The 21,465-nt window shown below is 37.7% G+C and overlaps 1 protein-coding gene across 1 annotated transcript in view; it reads left to right on the top strand.

Annotated features, from left to right (window-relative positions):
- Positions 1–19,306, top strand: part of CNTN1 (contactin 1) — a 204,600-nt gene extending 185,294 nt beyond the window's left edge. Inside the window, exons 20-24 of the mRNA XM_063155209.1 lie at positions 1,323–1,426; positions 6,319–6,505; positions 7,968–8,080; positions 9,212–9,368; positions 16,752–19,306. Coding sequence (XP_063011279.1) covers positions 1,323–1,426; positions 6,319–6,505; positions 7,968–8,080; positions 9,212–9,368; positions 16,752–16,831 — 641 coding nt within the window. The 3' untranslated portion in view covers positions 16,832–19,306. The remainder of the gene's footprint in view (positions 1–1,322; positions 1,427–6,318; positions 6,506–7,967; positions 8,081–9,211; positions 9,369–16,751) is intronic.
- The last annotated feature ends 2,159 nt before the right edge of the window (positions 19,307–21,465 follow it).

Here is a 21,465-nt window from a genome sequence, read left to right as displayed (position 1 = left end):
TGGTCATGCAAGATTCCATACAGATGTGTATAAATATCCATATATACATAAATATAGTGACAGCTTTTCCTCTAAGTTGTGTATTCTATAACAGATCTATGTTTCTCTAGTTGTAACTCTGGGCATTGTTATTCCCTTCAAGTGACTAGGGAATTTCTGTGTTCCCACAGAATAAGCCAAGTTCCATGTCTGACAACTGCTAGTCATATCTGCCATTGCTAGTAGTGAGTAATGATTGCTAGTAATGAGTGCACAGGTCTCTTGCTTATCTAAATTCCTGTCATTGTGAAAACAATTTTGCAATAATGTATAATTTTCTAATTAGACATTTGCATTATTAACAGCCATTGAAAGACAATTACAAAAGGTAACTTTGCATATAAGATTATTTTGTTACCTAGGATACTTTTCATGAGAGATGTTAGTGATTTTTTTCTTAACAGTGGCTGTTTTGATGCATAGTTGACTGGATGCCCAGTTGGAAGATTAGGTATATGAAAGCTTTCCTCAGCTGGGGCTGCCATGCCTGTCTGTTGCAACTTGTTTCAAGAGGTTCACGACAGAGAACTGTTGTTAAGTTGGAAACCTTTATCTTTTACAGACTTTGCTAAGTTTATGCCTTTCTTTATTCCTTACCTCATTTAAAATTCAAGCAGCAGTGAAATTAAACTAGACTGTAATACTCTAAGCCCTGGATAAAGGTCTATCACGTTATGATAGTCTGTACTCTATGTTGTCTGCTCTTCAGAACTAAGAATGCAAACAAAATCAACTTTATGATGGATGCCTTACTGAAAGGTCCTTTGGATTATTTCACAGCTCTGTTCAAGTTTGTATGTGCCACTGGACAGCTGTGTATCTAATATCTGCTCTCACAAAGAAATATGTGTTATTAGGACTAAGCGACATACATGAGTATTTGTGTGTAACCAACTATAAAAATCTCATGTATATAATATGTGAGCTGCTGCCCCATTTAGTAGAAGATCACTAGATGCTTCAAAGGCTTTATCAAAGGCTGTTATCAGTTTACACAAATTTCAGCATGAAATCTATTGAAGCGTAAAAATACGTAGTCTGAGCCAAGTAACAGGATCATCACTTTGTTTTTACAGAATCATTTTCCTCACAGATCATCACTGGACTTGAATTTTACTCAAGAAAAAACAGGCTAAACACTAACACTTAGCTCAGTGATGTCAGGAAAATTATATAAAATACTGAAAATAGTATAAAATACTGAAGTGAGAAGAATCCCTGTAAACAAGTATAACAATACCACAGGATCAGATTGAATGTTTAACATATGTTTCATCTTCCAGCTCCAACTGAAATACCTACAGATGTGAGTGTAAAGGTTTTGTCATCTTCTGAGATGTCTGTTTCTTGGCACCATGTTACTGATAAATCTGTGGAGGGATATCAGGTGAGTTTAGTAGTGACACTGTCAGTCCATTTATTAATTTACTGTCAGTAGTTATAGCCACCAATAGTTCCTACTCTGGCATGCCATCTCTTACAGTTTGCTTCTCTTTAGTTAGCATGTTCCGTGCAGATTTTGCATCTCGAGAAACAGATTTTTTTTGATGTTATGTACTTCATAACTAAAATAGATTAAGAAATGTATGTTTGCACTTTTCAACTAACAAAAGGCACCATTATTTCCTGAAAGAACATTGTCTCTTTCATGTAATTGAATGCCTACCCATAACTTCTTAAAACATATTGAAGTTAAATTTTGGGTGTAATTTCCAACACATATGCAAAATTGTAACTAACTCTGGACCGCTTAAATTACCAGCAGTTATTAATACATTTCACCCACAAACCCTACAGTAAGATTTTGACAAATGTCAAAATCCAGTACAACAGAGACACTGCTATTGTGCAAGACAGTGATGTTTTCTTGATGGTTTCTATGCTCTGCATGAAAAAGAGCTTCAGGGCAGGTTCCATCTGGTCCATCTCAATGGTATTACCGGTGAAAACTGTTCTTGTCCTTCTGCACAGATGACAACAACCACAGGCTGGGTGCAATGAGAAATGGCCATGTGGTACTCTAGCAGGGAAGTCTTAACATCATCCATGCCCGGTAGATGCTGGCAAACTCTGCAGTGCACAGTCTGCTTACTTTGGCTGCAACCCAAAATAAGGGTTTGGGTCTTTAGCTTGCTAGTAACTTACCTTGGGATTTAAATTTTCAGGTACTTGAAGATATCCTCTATGTTCCAAAATAAGGACATGCAAATGAGTAGGAATCTCATGGAATGTATTTTTTAATTAAAATCTATTCATAAATAAGTAATACTTGTGTTCCTGAAGATCAAAACCCCCGTGAGTCCTGAAGGAGCCATAGGTCAGGGCTAAAATAGAGAGGGTTGTTCTAGAAGGTTAAGGCTGCAGATAGCATTTTTGAAGTTGCAATAAAAGTTGTGGTGAAAGGAGTATTCAAAGTGCATTATAAAATTCTAATGACTATCTCTGGAAGGCTCTGTGTCTATTTGCATTGATAAATAGTTACCTTTAAATAACTGCTCCAGTGTAACAGAAGTTAATGGAAACCATCATTCACCAGAGCACCTTCTCAGTTTCCTTTTGGTCTTTATTATTTCTAGAAAATTGCATAATTGACTTTTTTTGAATGCTAGAGTTTAAGAGGTGGGAGTGCCCTGAGCAAAGAACCTGAGGTATTTCACCTGTGACACAATGCTTCTCACGCCAGGAGGAATCAGATTTTCCTGACACTAATGCATTCTGTCAGGATGACTGCCCCCATGGTGATGAGTGTGAGCTGATACATTTTTCCATTACAGAGGAGTATCCTCAGTTCACACTTAAAGAAGCGATGAAGTATGAAAACTATCTCCATCCATATAGAGAACTTAAGATTGATGAGTTCTGACAATAGACTGCTGATAGCCAAATCTCTGCAGAGCATTCAGCACAGTGACACTATTCTTATTTTGCATTGTTTCTATGCACTAGATATAGGTTTGTTTTACTAAACGAATTTATCACTACTCACCACCCTTGTCTCTTCTAGACTGAATATGCTATTAACATTCTTTCTCAATGTGAGTAAAGTGTATTTTTGTGTCAGTCATGCATAGAACCTTCAAGAATACGAAAGTTTTTGTTTCATGATACTTACAGAAACAGTTTCAGTATATTAAAGTTGAATAGAGAAGAAGACCATGAAAGACAGGTTTTTCCCTGATTTTAGCATAGAGGGATGCACTAATTCATGATGGCTAAGGCATTCCTTCGCACAAATCACAATTGGCTTATTTCCCACAAAAATTCTAGAGCTTGGTTGAAATCTCTTTCTGTGTTCTCTGGGAATTCATTGCCTGTGGATTACCTTAACAAAGTAAATGCAGAGCACCAGGAATAAGAAGGCTGTCTGGGGCTGCTATATAAGCTCTTTAAAAAAAAGAGAGACGAGCTATTCGGTAGACTGGGGAAATGTGATCCCTTGAAGCAATGTGGCATTTAATTCCAGAGGCAAGAATGAAATTTCCAAATTATTTCAAGAAAATTTGGAATTATTTAAAAATAAAGTGAGAAATGTAGGAATGGTATAAAGAAGACAGTAGTTTTCTTAGCTTCAGGGAAGTAGTATTTTTTTTTCTTTTCCAGGAGTTTTTAAATGGTCCAAATATATAAATATGGCTGTATATTAGAGAAGAACTTTCTGTGTTCATGACATATAGCTCACACAGTATAGGAATAAAGTCCACAACATTACAGCCAAGAACTATTGTATTTGGGATTTAAATTTTATTTAATTTTTAAATTATATTACTTCTGTCTGAAATGTAGTATTTTCTCAGTTATGAAATTTGCATTTTCAGTCATTTTTCTCGCTTGCCTTGTTTCATGCTCTATGTTACTCTTGTGTTACACCATTAGCCTCCCTGTACTGTAAATGAACATTAAGACTGTTAGAAGCTTTGCGAGGCAGAGGAATACAAAGGCTTCCAGAATATGCCACATGATTAATAAAAGCTTCATATAAAGTGTGTTTTCTATCTTTAGGTAAAGCTGTTACTTAATTGGCATGATAGATCATACTAAATAAAGTTAATTATTTTTCAGTGGCCATCTAAAATCAACAACAAAGCTACTATTGGTCCTGTCATGGTTAGTAAACTTTTGGCCACCTAGAACTTTACATTCTTTTGCTGCAGGCTAGAAACTTGTTTGAACTTAGAGATAGACATGACGTTCTCTAGCTCCTGATGTACACGCCCTCTCTCACCTGAGTCAGCCACTTACTGTTAGCACCTTATGGTGTACAGCTGGTTACATTCAACAAGACCTGCTTATCTACAATAATATGTTAATTATATTCATATAAAAGAAACTCTGACTTGAAGATCACTATCAGACCTTCAGCTGAAATGGCTGTCGCAGTTTCAGACCCATGCCAGTTTGAAACCATTCATTCACTGTACTGCTGAGGCCTGCAGAATGGACTGAGTGCAGAGTCCTCATTTTAGGGTAAAGGCTGTTTACTTGGGAAAATAGCCACCTTTACAAGTGTGAATTTTATGAGTGTGATTGTCTAAATTAAGGAAAACTGATGTTTAGGATGCTAATGGATGATACTTGCTAAACAAAATGCAGGACATACATTTATAGAACTGAAGATTATCTTTTTGTGCTGACTGGAAATCAGGTGTGCAAGCTGAACTTAAAAAGCTAATCCAGTTTGGTCTGCAGATACAGTGTGATTCTTCCTTGCAGCACGAAAGAGTGACAAAGGCCACTAAGTTGTCACATTTGTAATAATCAGAGTGAGTAACCTGTAACACTGGTGGGAAGGACTGTGGCAAAACACACTGACAAGAGACAAGCTCCAAGAAGTATTTAGTTGACAGTAATCTCTGGGTAGTAATACTGTTCTCATGTACAAAGACATTTGAAGTAGGTGTAGAGAAATCCACTGCTAAATCCCCTGGATCTCTCATTATTCAACCACAGCAAGTGTTCTAAGATAAAAGAAAACAATATTTTTATTAAATATTGTAATTTAAATGTAAATAGGAGAAAATAAAGCCTCACTAAATAAGGACTGTACCCACAACTTGTAAAGAACTTGTGATATTAACACTTTGAAAGACCATCAGGTCTTCTAACCTATTCCTTAAATAAAGTTTTCGTGGACAACTAATGTCAGAAAAACAGAAGGTTAAAGCAGTGGCTATTTAAAAGAAAAGATGACAGGATACCAATAATGTCTTACAAAGTATGATTTTTCCTAGAGCCTGAATTTACCAACAGTATTAACTTCTTCCTCAAATATTTTAAATGCCCTCATACACAACATACACAAAATTCATTATGAAGTCAGACAGAAGCTGAGCAGAAATGCTGAGGGTGAAAACACTCAGGACAAAATGCAATGGGCACGGCTTTTTGCTCTTTCAGGTTTATGCAGTAATTTAGTCTTATGCAAATAGTTATAAACCAGACAAAAGCCAGAGACTGACAGTGTTTCACTCTCATTTGCATCTCACAAGGCCATGCAGAATAGGACCCTGTGTATGTTGGGGACTGTATGGAATGGCATCACTTCATAGGAATTACACTGTTTTCACCTGGCGCTTTGTAATGCATAATGAATTAAAAAAAAGAACCCTAATGGAATTTCTGTGTACTCTTAATTGGCTTTGGTGTTTAAGGTGTTACAAGCTTACAGTTGTGTTTTTTGCATATTGTAAGCGTTCTGATGTACTACTTCATCTACTTTGACAAATGTTATATTGTGCTATGAAACCTAATCAAGTTTAGCTGAAAACCTCTAGAAAATGGTTACATACACCTATCCAGACCTACAATGCAGCTAACATGACTGAATACTTTGCTTTCCATAGATAAAGTACAAAAGGCCTAAATTTGTAAGACATTCAAAACAAAACACACCAAAAATAATCTCATAGATTAGTCTCTACTAGTGTAAGAAAATAATACTAAAGTTCAGAGTAGAATGCAAAAGCAAAAGAGCAAGAAGAAGAAATTCTTGTTCTTTGAAGTCATTGTCCATCTCCCAGGCTTCTAGTGACTTTGCTGGGAACAAGTTAAACCACTGTGAGAAAAGTTTACATAATAAATTCTACATTTATTTCTGTTTCTTTATGCCTATACACAACTTGGTTAAAATCACAGCCTGCAGAAGGAATTCTGTGCTATTGTTGTTAGATTTCTTTTAGCTGGCATATATCTGAATATATAATATAGAAATACATCAGTTTTTGTAGAATTTCTTTGTGATTAAATATGTTAAATTTAATCCTCCAATTGGCATGCTTACAGATTCGTTACTGGGCTGCTCATGATAAAGAAGCAGCTGCACAGCGGGTGCAGGTGAGCAATCAAGAATATTCAACCAAACTGGAAAACCTGAAGCCTAACACTCGCTACCACGTGGATGTGTCTGCCTTCAACAGTGCAGGCTATGGACCTCCCAGCAGCACCATTGATGTGGTCACAAGAAAAGCACGTAAGTCAGTGGAGCATTAGGTCAAGTACAATCATGTCCTTCATGTTTTCAAACACGGCTTCTCATTCATATACCAAATGTTCTCTCCTCATGTGGCATTGCTGCTCAGTCCAAAAACTTCTGCTAAAATTCTCCTTCCTTTCTTTTGTTGTCATATATAATAGGGATATCTTATAAAAGGTAGTAGAGAGGCTAATATTATAGGCTCAAAGGTCACCTGAAAGCTCAGATCAGGTTGCTCAGGGTTTTTTCCAGCTGGAGCTTGAAAACCTAAAGGGATAGAGACTTCACAAGCTCTCTGAGAAACCTATTCCAGTCCCTGACTTATTCTGAGCATCTAGTCTGAGACTCTTAATCAATATTGTGCGGTTTTGTTACTCATCCTCCTTCCATGCCGTCCAAGAGCCTGGATCCTTCTTGATAAACCCCCTGCCAGGACAGGGCACTCTTAGGTCTCCTCCAAAACTGTTTCACCTCCAGGGTGACCAAGTGCAGCTCTTTCACCCTTCCTTCACAAATCAAGTGTCCCAGATCCCCACCAGGTTGGTATTGCTCTGTTGTACTCACTCCAGATCACTAGTGTCTTTCAAGTATTGGGGATCCCAAAGCTGGACACAATATTCTAAATGATCAGAGACCAGCTATTACTTAAGCATCTGTACACTGCCTTTCTGTTTTGTCAATGATGATTGAAATGTGACCAGCTGCCATTTTCATCAGCAGCAGAGCAGCAGATTCAGGCAGCCTTGAGAAGTGGGTGATCTAAATCTCACCCTAGAACTGACGTACCATAACAGGTTTTTGAATATTGCTCCTGACTCAATGAGGATGCCTAACACTAGCATTGACTGAACAATGTAAAAAAAAATCTTGTGTATTTAAAACACAATTATCTGGGCTAAAAATGCATACAACTAATTTGAGGATCTTTGTCAGTAAATAGTGTATTGTGCAACTTGCACCTGCAGGGTTCATTAATAAAAGTCCATTTTATAACCTTACAGTGTAGGTTATAATTAATGATTTCTGCAGTGGCATACAACAGTATTTGTATATTTCTGTATATTTCTGCTGATCTGAGTTAAATGATGTAGAAATGGCTGTAAATAGTTGATTGAATATTTGATCTCGATGAATAAATATGACTTATGCCACATTTCTGGGAGGTTCTGAAGGTAATTGCATGCCAGCAAACACTGGTGATCAGCAGCAGTGAAGGCCACTTCCATTCTGGCAAGACAGAAAAGCAGACCCATGATGCAGCCACTGCACAAAGACATAAAAAATTGCCTGGCTGGAGCTATAGCAGTTCATTCCAGGAAGGACACTATCCCTTGCTTATATATATGGCAGCCCAATTTCCATTTTCACACTTTTACATTTTTACATGTCTTAATAAAAACATCATTGAACATTTATGGAATCTCATTTATGTGTACATTATTCATATGTTCCTTTTCAGCTCCGAGCCAACGCCCGAGGATTATCAGTTCTGTAAGATCTGGTTCAAGGTACATCATCACCTGGGATCATGTGAAGGCAATGTCAAACGAGTCTGCCGTCGAAGGATACAAAGTATGATATCTGAAAATATTTAAAATCTTTATGTATGCTTTGTGTAGTGGATTTATAGACAGTGTTGAATCTTTGTATGTAATCAGACTTACACACACTTGAATGCTGAAGAGGAAGGCATCATGCTCAGCAATCGCAGCCATCCAGTAGGCCTAGGGCAAAGCCTATGTCAATACAATGAGAAAATATTAGGGGACTGAAATTCATTTGGATGGTAAATCATATTATGGGAAAGTTCATAGCAGTGACTGCAGCAACCTCATTTCCCATGATCACATTTATTGCCTGTTGGTTTAAAATAATGCATAGAAAAGTTATACACTTTATAGTTTTTCCTTTTATCAGTATCCCTTTCCCATCTCCATACAGGGGTTACAGTTCCTGAAACATGAGTTTTTAAAGTCTGAGAAGGAAGACAAAGGGGAGGGACCTCTACCATCAGTAGATGCAGTTACTCTGTGACCACAGCAAGTGTATATACTGACTGTAGGGCATATAGAAAACTTCCACTGTTAATTCCCGTTAATTGTTGCTATGTGCTTGGCAGTAAGAAAATTAGTATCATATTTACAAATCATTTACAAATTTGATTGAGGAGTTGCACTCCTTCCTGGGAGTTGCTAATCATGTTTCACAGAGATTATTTCAGAAAGAAATGAGATCTTTTCTAAAGGTTCCACAAGACAAGTATCATCCCATTTACAATAGTTTAGAATCATTGAGAGTTAATAATAAAATTGCTAATTGTCTCATTTATAAATTTTATGTCAGAAAACCCAGCTGAGTTCTTATATTTTTATTTGATGGTCTCTGCCACCCTGCCTTGATATTCTTCATCACTTCATTACTTTTTTTGAGTGTAAGTGCTTAACTTATTTTCCAAAAGGTGTCATAATTTTGTAACAGAAAGTGTGAAGACATCCTGTCTAAATTCTCCTTGTGTAAATATGGAAAACAGTTGTATTAGCCTCTAAGTTTTTATATATATGTGTGTGTGTGTGTATGTCTGCATATATAGTGTTTCATATAAATAAAAACCCAATACTTTTTCATTGACACACTTTACATACAGAAATGTATCTTCATGGAAATGCAACATTTCAATAACTGTATTTACCATGACTTTCCTAGGTACTTTATAGGCCAGATGGACAGCATGAAGGCAAGTTGTTTTCCACTGGAAAGCACACGATAGAGGTCCCAGTCCCCAGCGATGGTGAATATGTTGTTGAGGTGCGAGCACACAGTGAAGGAGGAGATGGAGAAGTAGCCCAAATAAAAATTTCAGGTGAGCGGATAACTTCCCTTTTTCTTTGCCAGACTCCTTGGAAATTTTGGACTGAATGTTTTCCTCTTGCATGCTATTGAGAGATGGGCACACCCAAAATTGGAAAGGTAGCCCTTTGGGACTGACTGCACTGAGATAAGAGTGTATCTTAAAACATTTTTGAGGACTCATAGCACACACACAGGACACTTCTGTAGCAGTCCAGCTCAATCCTGGAAGCACTGCCAATCTTCAGAATACCAGAGTGCTTTTACTGGTGCCCCTGGTTAGGCTGCCACTTCTAGTAATGTCTCACAAGAATAACTACATGGTGCAGACCTCAGGATCTAATTGTCAGCTTGCAATAACCCCATAGGCCTAGCACCTTTTACCTGTATCTCATTCCTCTGACAACTGCTGCTAAAAGGAAAATAATAGAGAAAAGGAGTGGTCCACAGTGATCCACAGACCACTTGCTGGGGAAGTTCCACTTCTTAGTGAAAAGGGGATCTGTGGGACAAACATGATAAATAGGGAGTGAGAAACTCCACGTGCTCTAATTCAGAGTGGTCTGGATGATTGGCAAAGAAGAGAAGGGACCATGGCTTAAGATAATTCAAACTGGGCTCAGTGTTGACTATGAGTACAAGTTCAGACATGGTCTGCACGTCTCCTTCCTGTTACTGTTTTATCTTAAGTACTTCCTTGGCACTGTTTGATATGAAAGAGAACATATGAATAGATATCAAGGAATTGGATAGTGTCTTTGCAGGGTTATAATTCCATCACTTACATTGTATTCTTGTCTTTTTAATTTAAAAAATTAACCCAGGGAATAGAAAGGATTAAATGTCAACAATATTCTTGTCACAGAAGCAATGCAATCATTATTGTGGCTTTTTAAAAGAGCAATGCTTATGCTGTATTATCTGTGCTGTGAGGGAAGCTGCCTGTGCCTAAAGGAGTGGACCTCTCATCTGCAGGTTTTCAATAATATATGCGGCTTATATAATCTGGTGTGAGGTCATGAGTATCACCATTTTTATTTGTATTAAGTTTTTATTTTGTGTGTACTTTGTTCTTATGAGCACCTGCACAGTTGCCTTTTTTTGCCTAATTTTTTCATGTTTGTTTTTCTGACTTTGGTGTCTGACTATTGTTTCCTTTTATAGCTGTTAGATTAAAGAGTCTTTTTGTGTCTAATACATTGTTCCTATTAAGAAATGTATCTATACTAGCCAAGTGATTAATCAAATGTTTAAAACACTGCGTGCCTTGAATTTCTCCTCAATGATAGTCATCAGGTCTTAAATAATTTCATCAACTCTTTTCTTCACCTCTTCACCTTCTGATACTTCCTTTAAGACTGTAGATACTATATATGCACTGTGTTCAACTCAGCTGTCTGCAGAGATATTCTTGCCTCCCCACACTTTACTTCCAACATTATTCATGAAAGGCTTTCATTAGCCATTTATTACCTTTCATGGAGCTATGAAATTATGTTCATCTTGTTTGTCCAATACAATCTCTAAATCCTTTCTGGAATATGTACTTTCCAGGATACAGTATCTTATCATTTGCAGAGTACCACCAGAGTGTCCTGTCTCTTTTTAACTTTGTGTTTAATTTTTCCTGTGGCTATGAAAAAGCACAGTTAGTTAAATGGTTCAAGTCCCTGTGCTGTCTGAATTTTTATATTAATTTGTTGCTGTCTCTATTTTCCATTTTGGTTTCATAGGTACTTACTTCTGCTGCTTTTGATGTAAATATATGGATTGCATTCAGTCTACAGCTGTTCAGTGTGGAATTGCACTAGAAATTCAGTGCCCATTCTTCAATAATTGTGGTTTGAAATCTGCTGGTGACTGAATTCTTAATCCATTTAGCATACATGTTAATATGTGTACCATGTTCTATGAGACTATTTTGGGATAATAAGTCAACCACTTAAAAAAATCTTAAATGTATTGTTGTATTATCATACACTGGGACAATCACTTTTAACGTATTTTATAAGCTGCAAAAATGTTTAGGCAACTGTTATCTTCAGGACATGTCCTAAGTATCTGTGTGTCAAACATGTGTTGCAGCCTGCCATTGGTGTGGTGCCAAGGCCTTTAGGTCACAGCTGGCAGATTACTTCCCAAAGCATCGTGTCAGTGCAATGTCAAGCCCAAGCTGATCAGTCTTGCCAAGAGTATGACCTGTCCCAAGTATGCCTGTACAGAATTAGCACCACTGGGAGAGTTAGCACCCTGCTGATGCTGATTTGCAGAGTTTTGCATTGAACTGTCTTTCCCGCTGCAGACAAGTTCTCATCTGTAAATTCTAGCATACACCAGCTAGGCAGACAGGGACTGTGCCTCTGGTGACCTAGACAGAGACAGCATTCCCTGAAATCAATTTAGGAAAGTTTGAAAAAAAGACAAAAGGCAAGGTAGTCTCTTTGGAACACATAGTATACAGCCAATCAGGAAAGAATTTCAGGTTATTTCTAGGCTGCTTTTCCAAAAAGCAGAACAAAGTATAGTTTTAACACCTACATATGGCAAATTATGTCTGCTGATTTTTATTCTTAAGGAAATCTTCCAGTAATGCATTAGGGTTTAGAATAATTATCCCAAAAGAATGATAGAGTAGTTAAATTTTTTTTTAATTACAGTTTTTCTCAGAGAATTGCAAAGAAGAGAAGATGTAGTTTGATAGGAATGCATGTTGTGGTGCTTGACTGACCAAAATGGAAGTTACATATTTACATGGAGATACAAACAATAGCTGAAGCAAAACATAAGGGGTCTTACCAAACTCAGAGAGGAGTATTGCCTTATGTGACCTTTAGGCATCTGATTCCAGTGTTTGCAAACCTACCTAATTTCGTGCAGAAGTGAATGGGGAGAATTAAGCAGCTAGGGCAGAGGTTCCAAATAGCCTATCTGCTGACCAAGAACGGCAGGATCTTAAACAAGGAGTGTCTACAACACCAGTGTGTCATCCAAGAGGGTGTTTCCTTGCTGTTCACTGGGTACCAAATCCAAAGTAATCTACATAATATGGCTGAGTTAGTGTCTAAGCTCCCATTATAGTCAGTTGTCATCTAGGTTGTAATTCAGAATGTTAAACAAAGCCTGTAGCATTTGAGATGCCCCAGTTTACCAGGGACATCCTGGGGCATCTCAAATGCTACATCATGGGACACGATTCTGACAAGCATGACATGAAGGACAGGGAACCTGAGGCCTTCTGGATAGGCAGGTTTGGGACAAATTTGGAAGGGAACTTCCAAAGGGATGATTCCTTAAAGGGCAGAATTCAGCAGTCCCTTCCTCCACCTGTTCAGGCGATAAACTTCCTTCAAGAAAAGTGGAAAAAACTGTTTATTTAACAAGCAAGGTATTTATAAGCATAAAAAATGAATAATATTAAACAATAAAACCTTTTGCTGTTTTGAAGAGAGGGCAAATTGCATACAAAATACAGAAAGCCCTTCTGTAGTTCAGAGAGAGTGCTCTGTGGGTGTTTCTGGCTCACTGAGTGTCTCTCAGTCCCTCTGGTGATGGAATGCAGCATCCTGGGCCCCCAGTGTGCCACAAGTGTGAGCTCACAGTGGTTTTTTCTGGGTTTTCAGGCCAGAGGAGGTTTGAACAGTTCCAGGTAAAGAAAAAGCCACAGTCTGGGGAACTTCTCTGCCTCAGCTAGCTAAAAAGTAACTAAAAGCAAAGGAGAGCTCTCTCCCACTCCCTGTCCATGCTGCAGACAATGTGTGCCGAAAGAGACCTGCAGCTCTTGTCTCTGGTTTTGAATACAGCTCTGAAAAAATTCCACTGCTTTTCCTTCTCTCAGATCTATTTTTAAAGGCACAAAACTTCTTTCTGAGCTAAACTGATGAATGGCAATGTAATACAGCATCATAAAGTCATCCCAGGACACAGGTGGAGGCCAGACAGGATACAAGCACACATATTTTTTCCTATATTTCAGGTTCAGGAGCACTAACGGGCCCTGAGGTCCTAACATAGGGACTAAAATTGTACCATGTTTTAACTAACATAATTACATTTGGAATTCAAATGGAAAAGAAACTAGAAGTAGATTTTATTTCTATCTCAATTCCTTGTTCAAGGAAAAAACCTCCTTTTTGTTTTCCTCATCCTCTTCCATCTCACAGAAAACCCAGTCACCTGCACAACGGGAGGCAAATATCCTTCTGCAGCCACTTTGCTCTCATGTAACCAGTCAGCTTCCAACAGTTGAGAGTGATACAAATGAAGTTTACCAAACAGTATCTAAAGCTATCTCACATGCCTTTCTTTTTAGTGAACACCTTGAAATAAAAGTTCTTATATAATAATTCTCTGTATATGTGCATTTGAACATACACATATGTATGTTCAAATGCACATGTATGTATATATGTAACATACAGCTATAATCAGTGTAAAATACAGCCATGATCTTCTATATTTTATTGGCCAATGCCTGTTGTAGAGCAAGGAGCTTTATTTTTTAAGCCCATTATAGTAAATTAATGAGGTACACAACTTAAAGTTCATTCTTGAGTTACCACAACCAGATGAAGATTGGAATGACTTGTTTAACCAATGGAGTCTTTTTCAAGAGTTAATAATAGGCTTATCTGTTTCCTTTGAAATAATGCCTGAGAAATTTCTTTGTCTCTTGCATGATTTTTGGACTGCAGTGTTTTGTCATATTACTAATATTAGTGTAATCAAAGCAATCTTGCAATCAGTAGGAACTAAAACCATATGGTGCTTAGTTCTTTTTTCACTTCACTTGTGCAACTGCACTGTCCCCAGTGCAGTTGCTTTATGCCAGAGTAAGGAAAAATAGAATGAAGCTCTCAAGTTTTAAATATTCATCCAGGGTGGGAAAGAGGGGAGGGTTACTCTTCTTATTTGGATAAATATTGGGGAAGAAAGGGAAGTACCATACACCTTCAGCTTCACATGTGAAATCAGGTTAATGTCTCAGTTTTAATAGTGGCATGGAGAAAGAATAATTTAGGTATTGTATATGCTCATAGCAAGAAAACAAAATTACAGTTTCTCTGTGTTCAGTGCACACACACATATATATAAATACACATATGAATTCCATTTGCCAAAGGCATAGTTTAGGATCCTGAAATAGCATTTACTTTGAAGTACAGCTCTTTCAAAGGAAAATCCATAGATTTTGCCCGTACCAATTTACACAATCCTTTTAATTATTTATCTTTTAATTTTTTCAACTACTATTTGAAAGGGGACAAATGTGTGTTGCACACATTAGTGTCAAGTAAGTCAGGTGATCATTCACTTCTCATGTGGTATAATCACAATCTTTTGATTGTGATTTGAAAATGCCCATCTGTTGCAAATGTTGTCGTAGCAATAAGAGGAGGAGAACACAGGTAAAAATCATAGTACTGAAGAGAACAGGCTCTGCCTAGTTGGGGCAGGACAGTCCTTTGTTCCTCGCCTTGAAACTTCTTATGTACAAGAATACAGCAAAAAGCTTCCATTGAACTAAAAGTACATTTCTGAAAGAGCTCTCCTCTAAAAGAAGAGTAACTTTCAAAATGCATTTACTGTTGTCTCATGACTGAAAAATTGAGTCGAAAATACTGAGAATGCCCTCTACCCTGGTACATATATATGCTTAAATCAACAAACTTTGTTCTCTGATGTTTTCTTGATTTTTCTTCATCATCACATTTCATTTCATCACAATTCTAATTTATTGGTATTGCCTCCTTCCAAGCCTTCATTTGATTGAATAGGGTGAACAGTTTCATGCATTGTGACATACTCAGTGATAGCAAAGTATGGATCCTTACATGTAAGTCAGTAATCTAACAAGAAAGAAGAAGATGATCTGCTTAATGTGCATTTATCCTGCTAATGTTCTGTTAATGTCCTGTCCAAGGATAGGACTTGCTTTATTTAAGAAAACTGGTAAATATATCTTTGTAACAGTGCCTAAACCTTGTAAGGAACCACTATAATGAGGTGAATTGCTAACTATTCTGGAGCCAGTAAGCACATCTCAGAGGAAGATTTATTATTGCTTTTTCTCTGTAGAACAGCAACATGCAAACAGATGTTTCCTCATACTTGCACATCATTCAACTTTACTCAGCAAACTTTTTGTCTTGTTTTTCTTCATTAGAAGCGTTCAAAATATTTATTTGTGTCTTTACAACTGCATTATCCTGGTCTGACAAAAGCAGAATACATTTTCTGTGGATATTCTTAAACACAGAACCTGGGGTTTTTCCCTATGGCTTCATTCATTAAGAACCTCTACTCTGATATTTAAGATCAAAAACAAAACAATAATGTGCCTCATAAATCACTAAAAAATAAGATAAATATACCCTTGTACTTTCACAGTTTGTCATGCGCTTGTTTTTAGGCCTGCTGGAATCTCTGCTGCTCAGTTTGTGCATTACCTTCTCAATATGGTTTTTCTTCATTTAACATTTTCTGGAGAGCTGTCCAGTGAGCCTGTTCCAGCAGCACCTCAGGACCTTCAGCACCAGCTGCAAGCACTTCTGTGCTGAGTGTTCAGCAGCAGTAAGCTGGGTCCTGCACTGCCCATCTACCATCCTGGTATAGACAAGCCCTCTCGGGGGTGAAAGAATGTCCAGTTCTCAGGCTCCTTTGGCCCATCTCCAAGACTGACAGCCAGGCACAGTTTGGCTGGATTGTTTTCTCATATAGATGCTTCTTAACAGGGAGCTGGACCATCGCAGCACAAACCTCTGAACAATAGCAGTTCTTATTTCTGTTTGCCAGAGTGAGTCATGTTAAGTTTTTAAGCCATAGATTAATATTTTATGTCTTAAAATATTTGTTTAAGAAATACCCTTGTGACTTTAACAGACATAAATGCCACACTGCTAGAAGTCGGCCATCTGGACTTTGTAGTCTGGCAGGTAAACAAACGGACCAGGCTCTTTGACATCTCTCAGAATATTGCTGTTCATATGAGCATTAACATTTCCAAAGGTGTCTCTTTGTTTTGTCACATTTCAAAGACTCCATTAATTTTGTCTTCACATGCTTAAATATTTATTTTGACCTTTTGCCTCCTGGTATAATAACCTCCTAGCTTGTCGGACTGGCCAAATCAAAATACACTGATGTGTCCTGAATGGCCTTGTTTCTTGTATAAACATGCTGCCTAAACATGCAGCTCTGGCAGAACAAAGGAGCGAGTCCTCCGCCCTACTGCAACAAGTCTCTTTGTCCATTGCAAGTTATTCATCCAGGTAGGGCTGTGCTGAGATATGCCAGCTGGTTTCCAGCCTCCATACCCTGTGGAATTCAGGATTGTTCCCTCACTGCAAGTGGTGCTGGAGTCAGACCAATACTGTGTTGTTTTCTGTTCGATGCGCAGGTGCCGCTGTTGGAGTGCCAACTCTGCTCCTGGTCCTAGTGGTGCCTGCCCTGGGTGTCCTTGCCTGCTCGGGATTCTGAATGTAGCTGGATTCACCTTGTCCTCCACATTTCACAAAGGATTCCCTTTGATGATGAGGACCACGATTCTTTTTGATTCCTGTGTCACCATCCTAAGCCAAATAAATTACACTTTAAAAAGAATTACCCTACCGATTTCCTATGAACTTTTAAGAGGACTGAGGCATCCAGGAACTCCTTCATGAAGTAAATCAACTTTTGAACGGCTAAGAATTTTTAACTTGTTCCAATATGCCTTATAAAACACTTATGCTGATCTGTGACAGTTGCATGATTCGGTCCAATGGGGCAAGTTACAGTGTTAAAACCCAATAACATAGGCTGTACAGTGAAAGTAAAATCACCATACGTAGGTGCTTTAACTTGAATAACAAATTGTGAAATATAATCGAGATTGAAATGTTGATTGTATGTGATAAATGTAAGAGTACTACGTCTGTCTGTACTATCCTATATGTTTTGTGTACTGCATATTTTTGAATAGCCCCGCCATCATTTATTGGGATTACTGGTTTTAGAGAGACAGTCAAAGCAAAAACATTTAATTATTTAGAGCTATATTTCTTGAGGTTATTGGATAGAATTTGAAGGAATTGAAATAAAAGTCAGTGATAAGGATTTTTTGTTTTAAATATGTTCACCCAAGCATGGATAGCACGCTCAGCTTAAAGGAATTTACCTGTGCTTCACTGACCCAAGATTTATTATATTCTTTTCTTAAAAGAATTCTGTTGAAAAATTCTGTTATGGTAATTGTTGCTGGTTTTGGGAGTCAAATGTCAGCTTTCAGGGAAGCAGCGTAATGTATTGGTTTTGATTTAGTCTTATTCCTATTGTTATTATTAAGGTAGCAATATAACACTTAGGAGTTTGGAGATGAAGTCCATGATAAGAACTGCCAAGTGGACCATGAAATGGTAGGAAACGTATGTTATTTTTTAAAGTGAAAATATTTAAAATATTAAAAAAAAAAAGATATACAATAAATGGCAAAAGCAGAGTAGCACAGTAAAAAAATTATTATATTTACATTTTTATGCTGCAGACACCAGGTGTTACCTTCCTGTATTGAAGGCATACATTTGGGGGAACTATATGCTTTTTCAAGAACTTGATATTATTCTAATGTTCATAGTGTTGTAAATAAGAGTTTTAAAGTTCTGAGACCATTTCTCTATTTGACAGAGTACTGGATGATCCAACTGTGTGTTAGTACGTGAAAGTCAGATCCCAACTGTTAGTCAAAGCTACGTGTTTACTATGGCCTTTTCAGAATGGGAATCTATTAGAGATAGAGAATGTTTTTGTTCTGACTGTGTCTAGAGTGTTTCAGTGCTGGGTTTCTTTGTTGGTTTGTTTGGGGTTTTTTAAGTTGTTAAAGAAATGCACATTCCTTTCATTTTCCATGGTATGCTGGGAATTAGTTTGGGTGTGAATGATGAAGAAACACAGTGGTGTTGAATCAGCTGGCTCAAGTAATAGTGCAATGTCTGATGCTTCAAGAATTACAAGCTTTGAATCATATTTTATTAGCACAACCTTGCTAGCTACTTAGAAATAGATTTTATCTTTTTAGAACTGATACTGTAGAGGTCCGTAATAATATTTACATGAAGCAAGAATAGGTCTATTAATAATTTACACCCTTTCCTTTTATTTGTATAATTTTGTACTATATATTTACATGTAAAAGTGTAGAGTCTTCATTAATAAATATCAATAATATGGTTTTAGTTTAATTTTAACTATTTGTTACAAGAAGAAAATTTTTTAAATAGGCAAAAGTGATACTCCCCTATAGAGGAATGTCAAAGTGTCAAACACTACTGAGTTTCATAAATTGTATAATTATTTGAAAGAGAAATGAGCTGTCTTCATACGTAAGAGACTTATATGCTGTAAGCCTTCTGTACAAAAAAATGTGTTTTATTGTGCTTCATTTGGTTTTGTTCTTTTGCAGTATGACTCATTTTTATATAATATACAACCACAAGTACATCTTTTGCCAAATGCATGATTGCCTTTTACTTTTCTAATACATGATGTAAGAAGCAAAACTGTTTCATTTTGCATGGAAATGACCTGGGACGGAAAGCCACTTCTCTTTTTTTAAATCAGCAACGTGGATGAGGTAGGTGTCACATACTGATCAGATAGTTGGAGAATTTTCTGTTTCACATAATTGTGTAAATTTGACTGGGACCTTCAGCTTCAAATTGTTGTCAAGAAAAACTAACTAATGTATCATCTGCTTTAAAATGCAAGGTTCTTAATTAAAGTTTATATAGATAGACATATTTGTTGTTTCCTTATATTTCAGGAAAATTGATATTGCTATTATTTGATACTGATGAATATTGAACTGGTTTTTTAGTTACTTTTTATCTTTTCTTTTCAAATGAGTAGAACAGGACTGTGCTTTGTCCTTTTTATGAATGAAAAGTAAATGACAATTAAATAAATGTATTAATGTTACTCAAAGTATTATAACTGTCTTTTGAATTGGAGCTTTCTAATTTCATAACAGCAATGTGGTCATTTGTGATAGTAAAGGTGTGGATAGAATGAAGTCCTGTGTATCCCTGCCCTGCCTTCCTGTGACTGTTGCTGGAGTTTAAGGGCTTTTCTGCATTATTTGCTTTGATTATAGGTGATACAGATAGAAAGACTTTCCTAAAATTGGTAATAGAGAGCATCCTGAGAGCTTTTCAGCATTTTTGGAAACAAGAGATAACTGAGGAGAGTATTTTTTCAGGTAACATTTTCTATTCCAGTAGATATATGTCATGATTTTACCCCAGGAGGAACTGTGCCCCACACAGCTATTCACTCACTGTCTGATCATGAGTGGAGACAAAATCAGAAGAGTAAAAGTGAGAAAGCTCATGGATTGAGATGAAGACAGTTTAATAGGAAAAGCAAAAGCCATGCACAGATGCAAAGCAAAATAAAGGATTCATTTGCCACTTTCTATGGGCAGGGAGGTTTTCAGCCACCCCCAGGAAAACAGGGATACAGCATGGGTAATGGTGACTGGGAAGACAAATGCCATCACTTTGAATGTTCCCCACTCCCTTCATCTTCCCCCAGCTCTATATGCTGAGGGTGGTGGCCTATGGTCTGGGTCATTTTGGGATCAGCTCTCCTGGCTGTCCCTTCCCAACTCTTTCTGCACCCTTCTCCATTTCTTCCAGAGATGATCCACTTGTCTTTTTAACTTTTCTACAACTAATTCCTTTTGCTTTGCCATTTAAAAATTCTTCTTGTTTCCAAAAACAGAGAAAGGAGAGAATGCACACAAGTCCTCATCAATGGAAAATAAAAAATGGTGTTCACATCTCAAAGAGAAGTGGCACTGTCTTTTCTTTTCTTGCCAGGCTAACACATTTGTTTTTTACCTCCATGCCAATTAACCAAGTCTAAAGAACATGATGAAAAGACACTTGGGAAGTGCCTCCTCCACTTTAGCTGACCTTAACTCTCATTTATTCTCTTGATTAATGAATGACACGGGAAGTTATGCCAGTTTTTATTCTCTAAAACCCTTTAAAAGCTCATGGTTTAGGTCGTATCTTCAACAGGCAACCCCTGGTGAGCGCTGATGATTGGATTATTCTGGTCTATATTTAAATAATCTAATCATGTCTTTAACATCTGATGCTTTTGGTCTTTTACTGTGTTGTCACAGCCACCAACTGTCTGCTTCACAAAAAGGTATGACATAATTTCTTTCTCTCAAAGCAGGCAGCATACATGAGTGTTTGTAGTATCATCTGCTGGCAAAAAGAGAAATCCAGAGAATACAAAGATACTGACTGGGCATCATCCCCTCCTCATGGCTGTCATGGTGCAGCTATTTACCTATGTCACCTCTGTCCTTCAGTTGATGCTTGCAGAAAGAGAAGTGTTTCCATTGCACCGAGATAGTCCAACTCCAGCCAAATTTAGATCCTATTTTGTGGCATGCAGATCCAAGTGGGCACATGCCATAGGGGTGAATGGCAGCAGTGGTCATTGCCTGACTTTGGGCTGGTCTTCAATCCTTCAGGAAATACCCAGGGGTTGTGGCCCAGGGCCCTGGAGAGCACACAGGCAAGAGCTGTTGTCCTCAGAGCACAGAGCCTCAGTCCAGACATGGAAGCAGCGCCCTGGCCTCAGAAATGATACGTCCAGCACAAGCCACTGAATTCTCCTCAGTGGGAGGAGAGAAGCAAATATCTTCCAGCATAAAGGTCCATATGATGTGATCAGGGAGGATTTCAACATCCAGTGAGCCCTGAAGTGAAAGCCTTTGGGAGTTCACAACAACTTGGACCCATGTGCCAATAAATGTGCTAGCTGTGCGTTGACGTTTATTTCTGATTCTCACAGGGAGAAACACAAAAAAATACCAAAGTCCCAGAGGCACTAAACTCAGGGAATTCTTCCCATCCAGACAGCTGTCTGTGAACGGCTGCCCTGCAGCTGCCTGCAGCGTGGTAACACTCATGGGACATAGTAGGTGAATTGAACTGGTGGAATCAAATGGTGTTTCCAAGCTGCTCAAATCTTGTACTACCCACACATTCATGAGGCACTGTTCATGGCCAGCGCTCCTCCCAGGACTGGTTTTCAGATGGCACAGCCCTGAGCCA

This window comes from Melospiza melodia, chromosome 4, assembly GCF_035770615.1.
Source record: "Melospiza melodia melodia isolate bMelMel2 chromosome 4, bMelMel2.pri, whole genome shotgun sequence".
NCBI classification, from domain to species: domain Eukaryota; kingdom Metazoa; phylum Chordata; class Aves; order Passeriformes; family Passerellidae; genus Melospiza; species Melospiza melodia.
The sequence above is the reverse complement of the archived record's forward strand: the minus strand, read 5'-3'. Positions and strand labels throughout refer to the sequence as shown.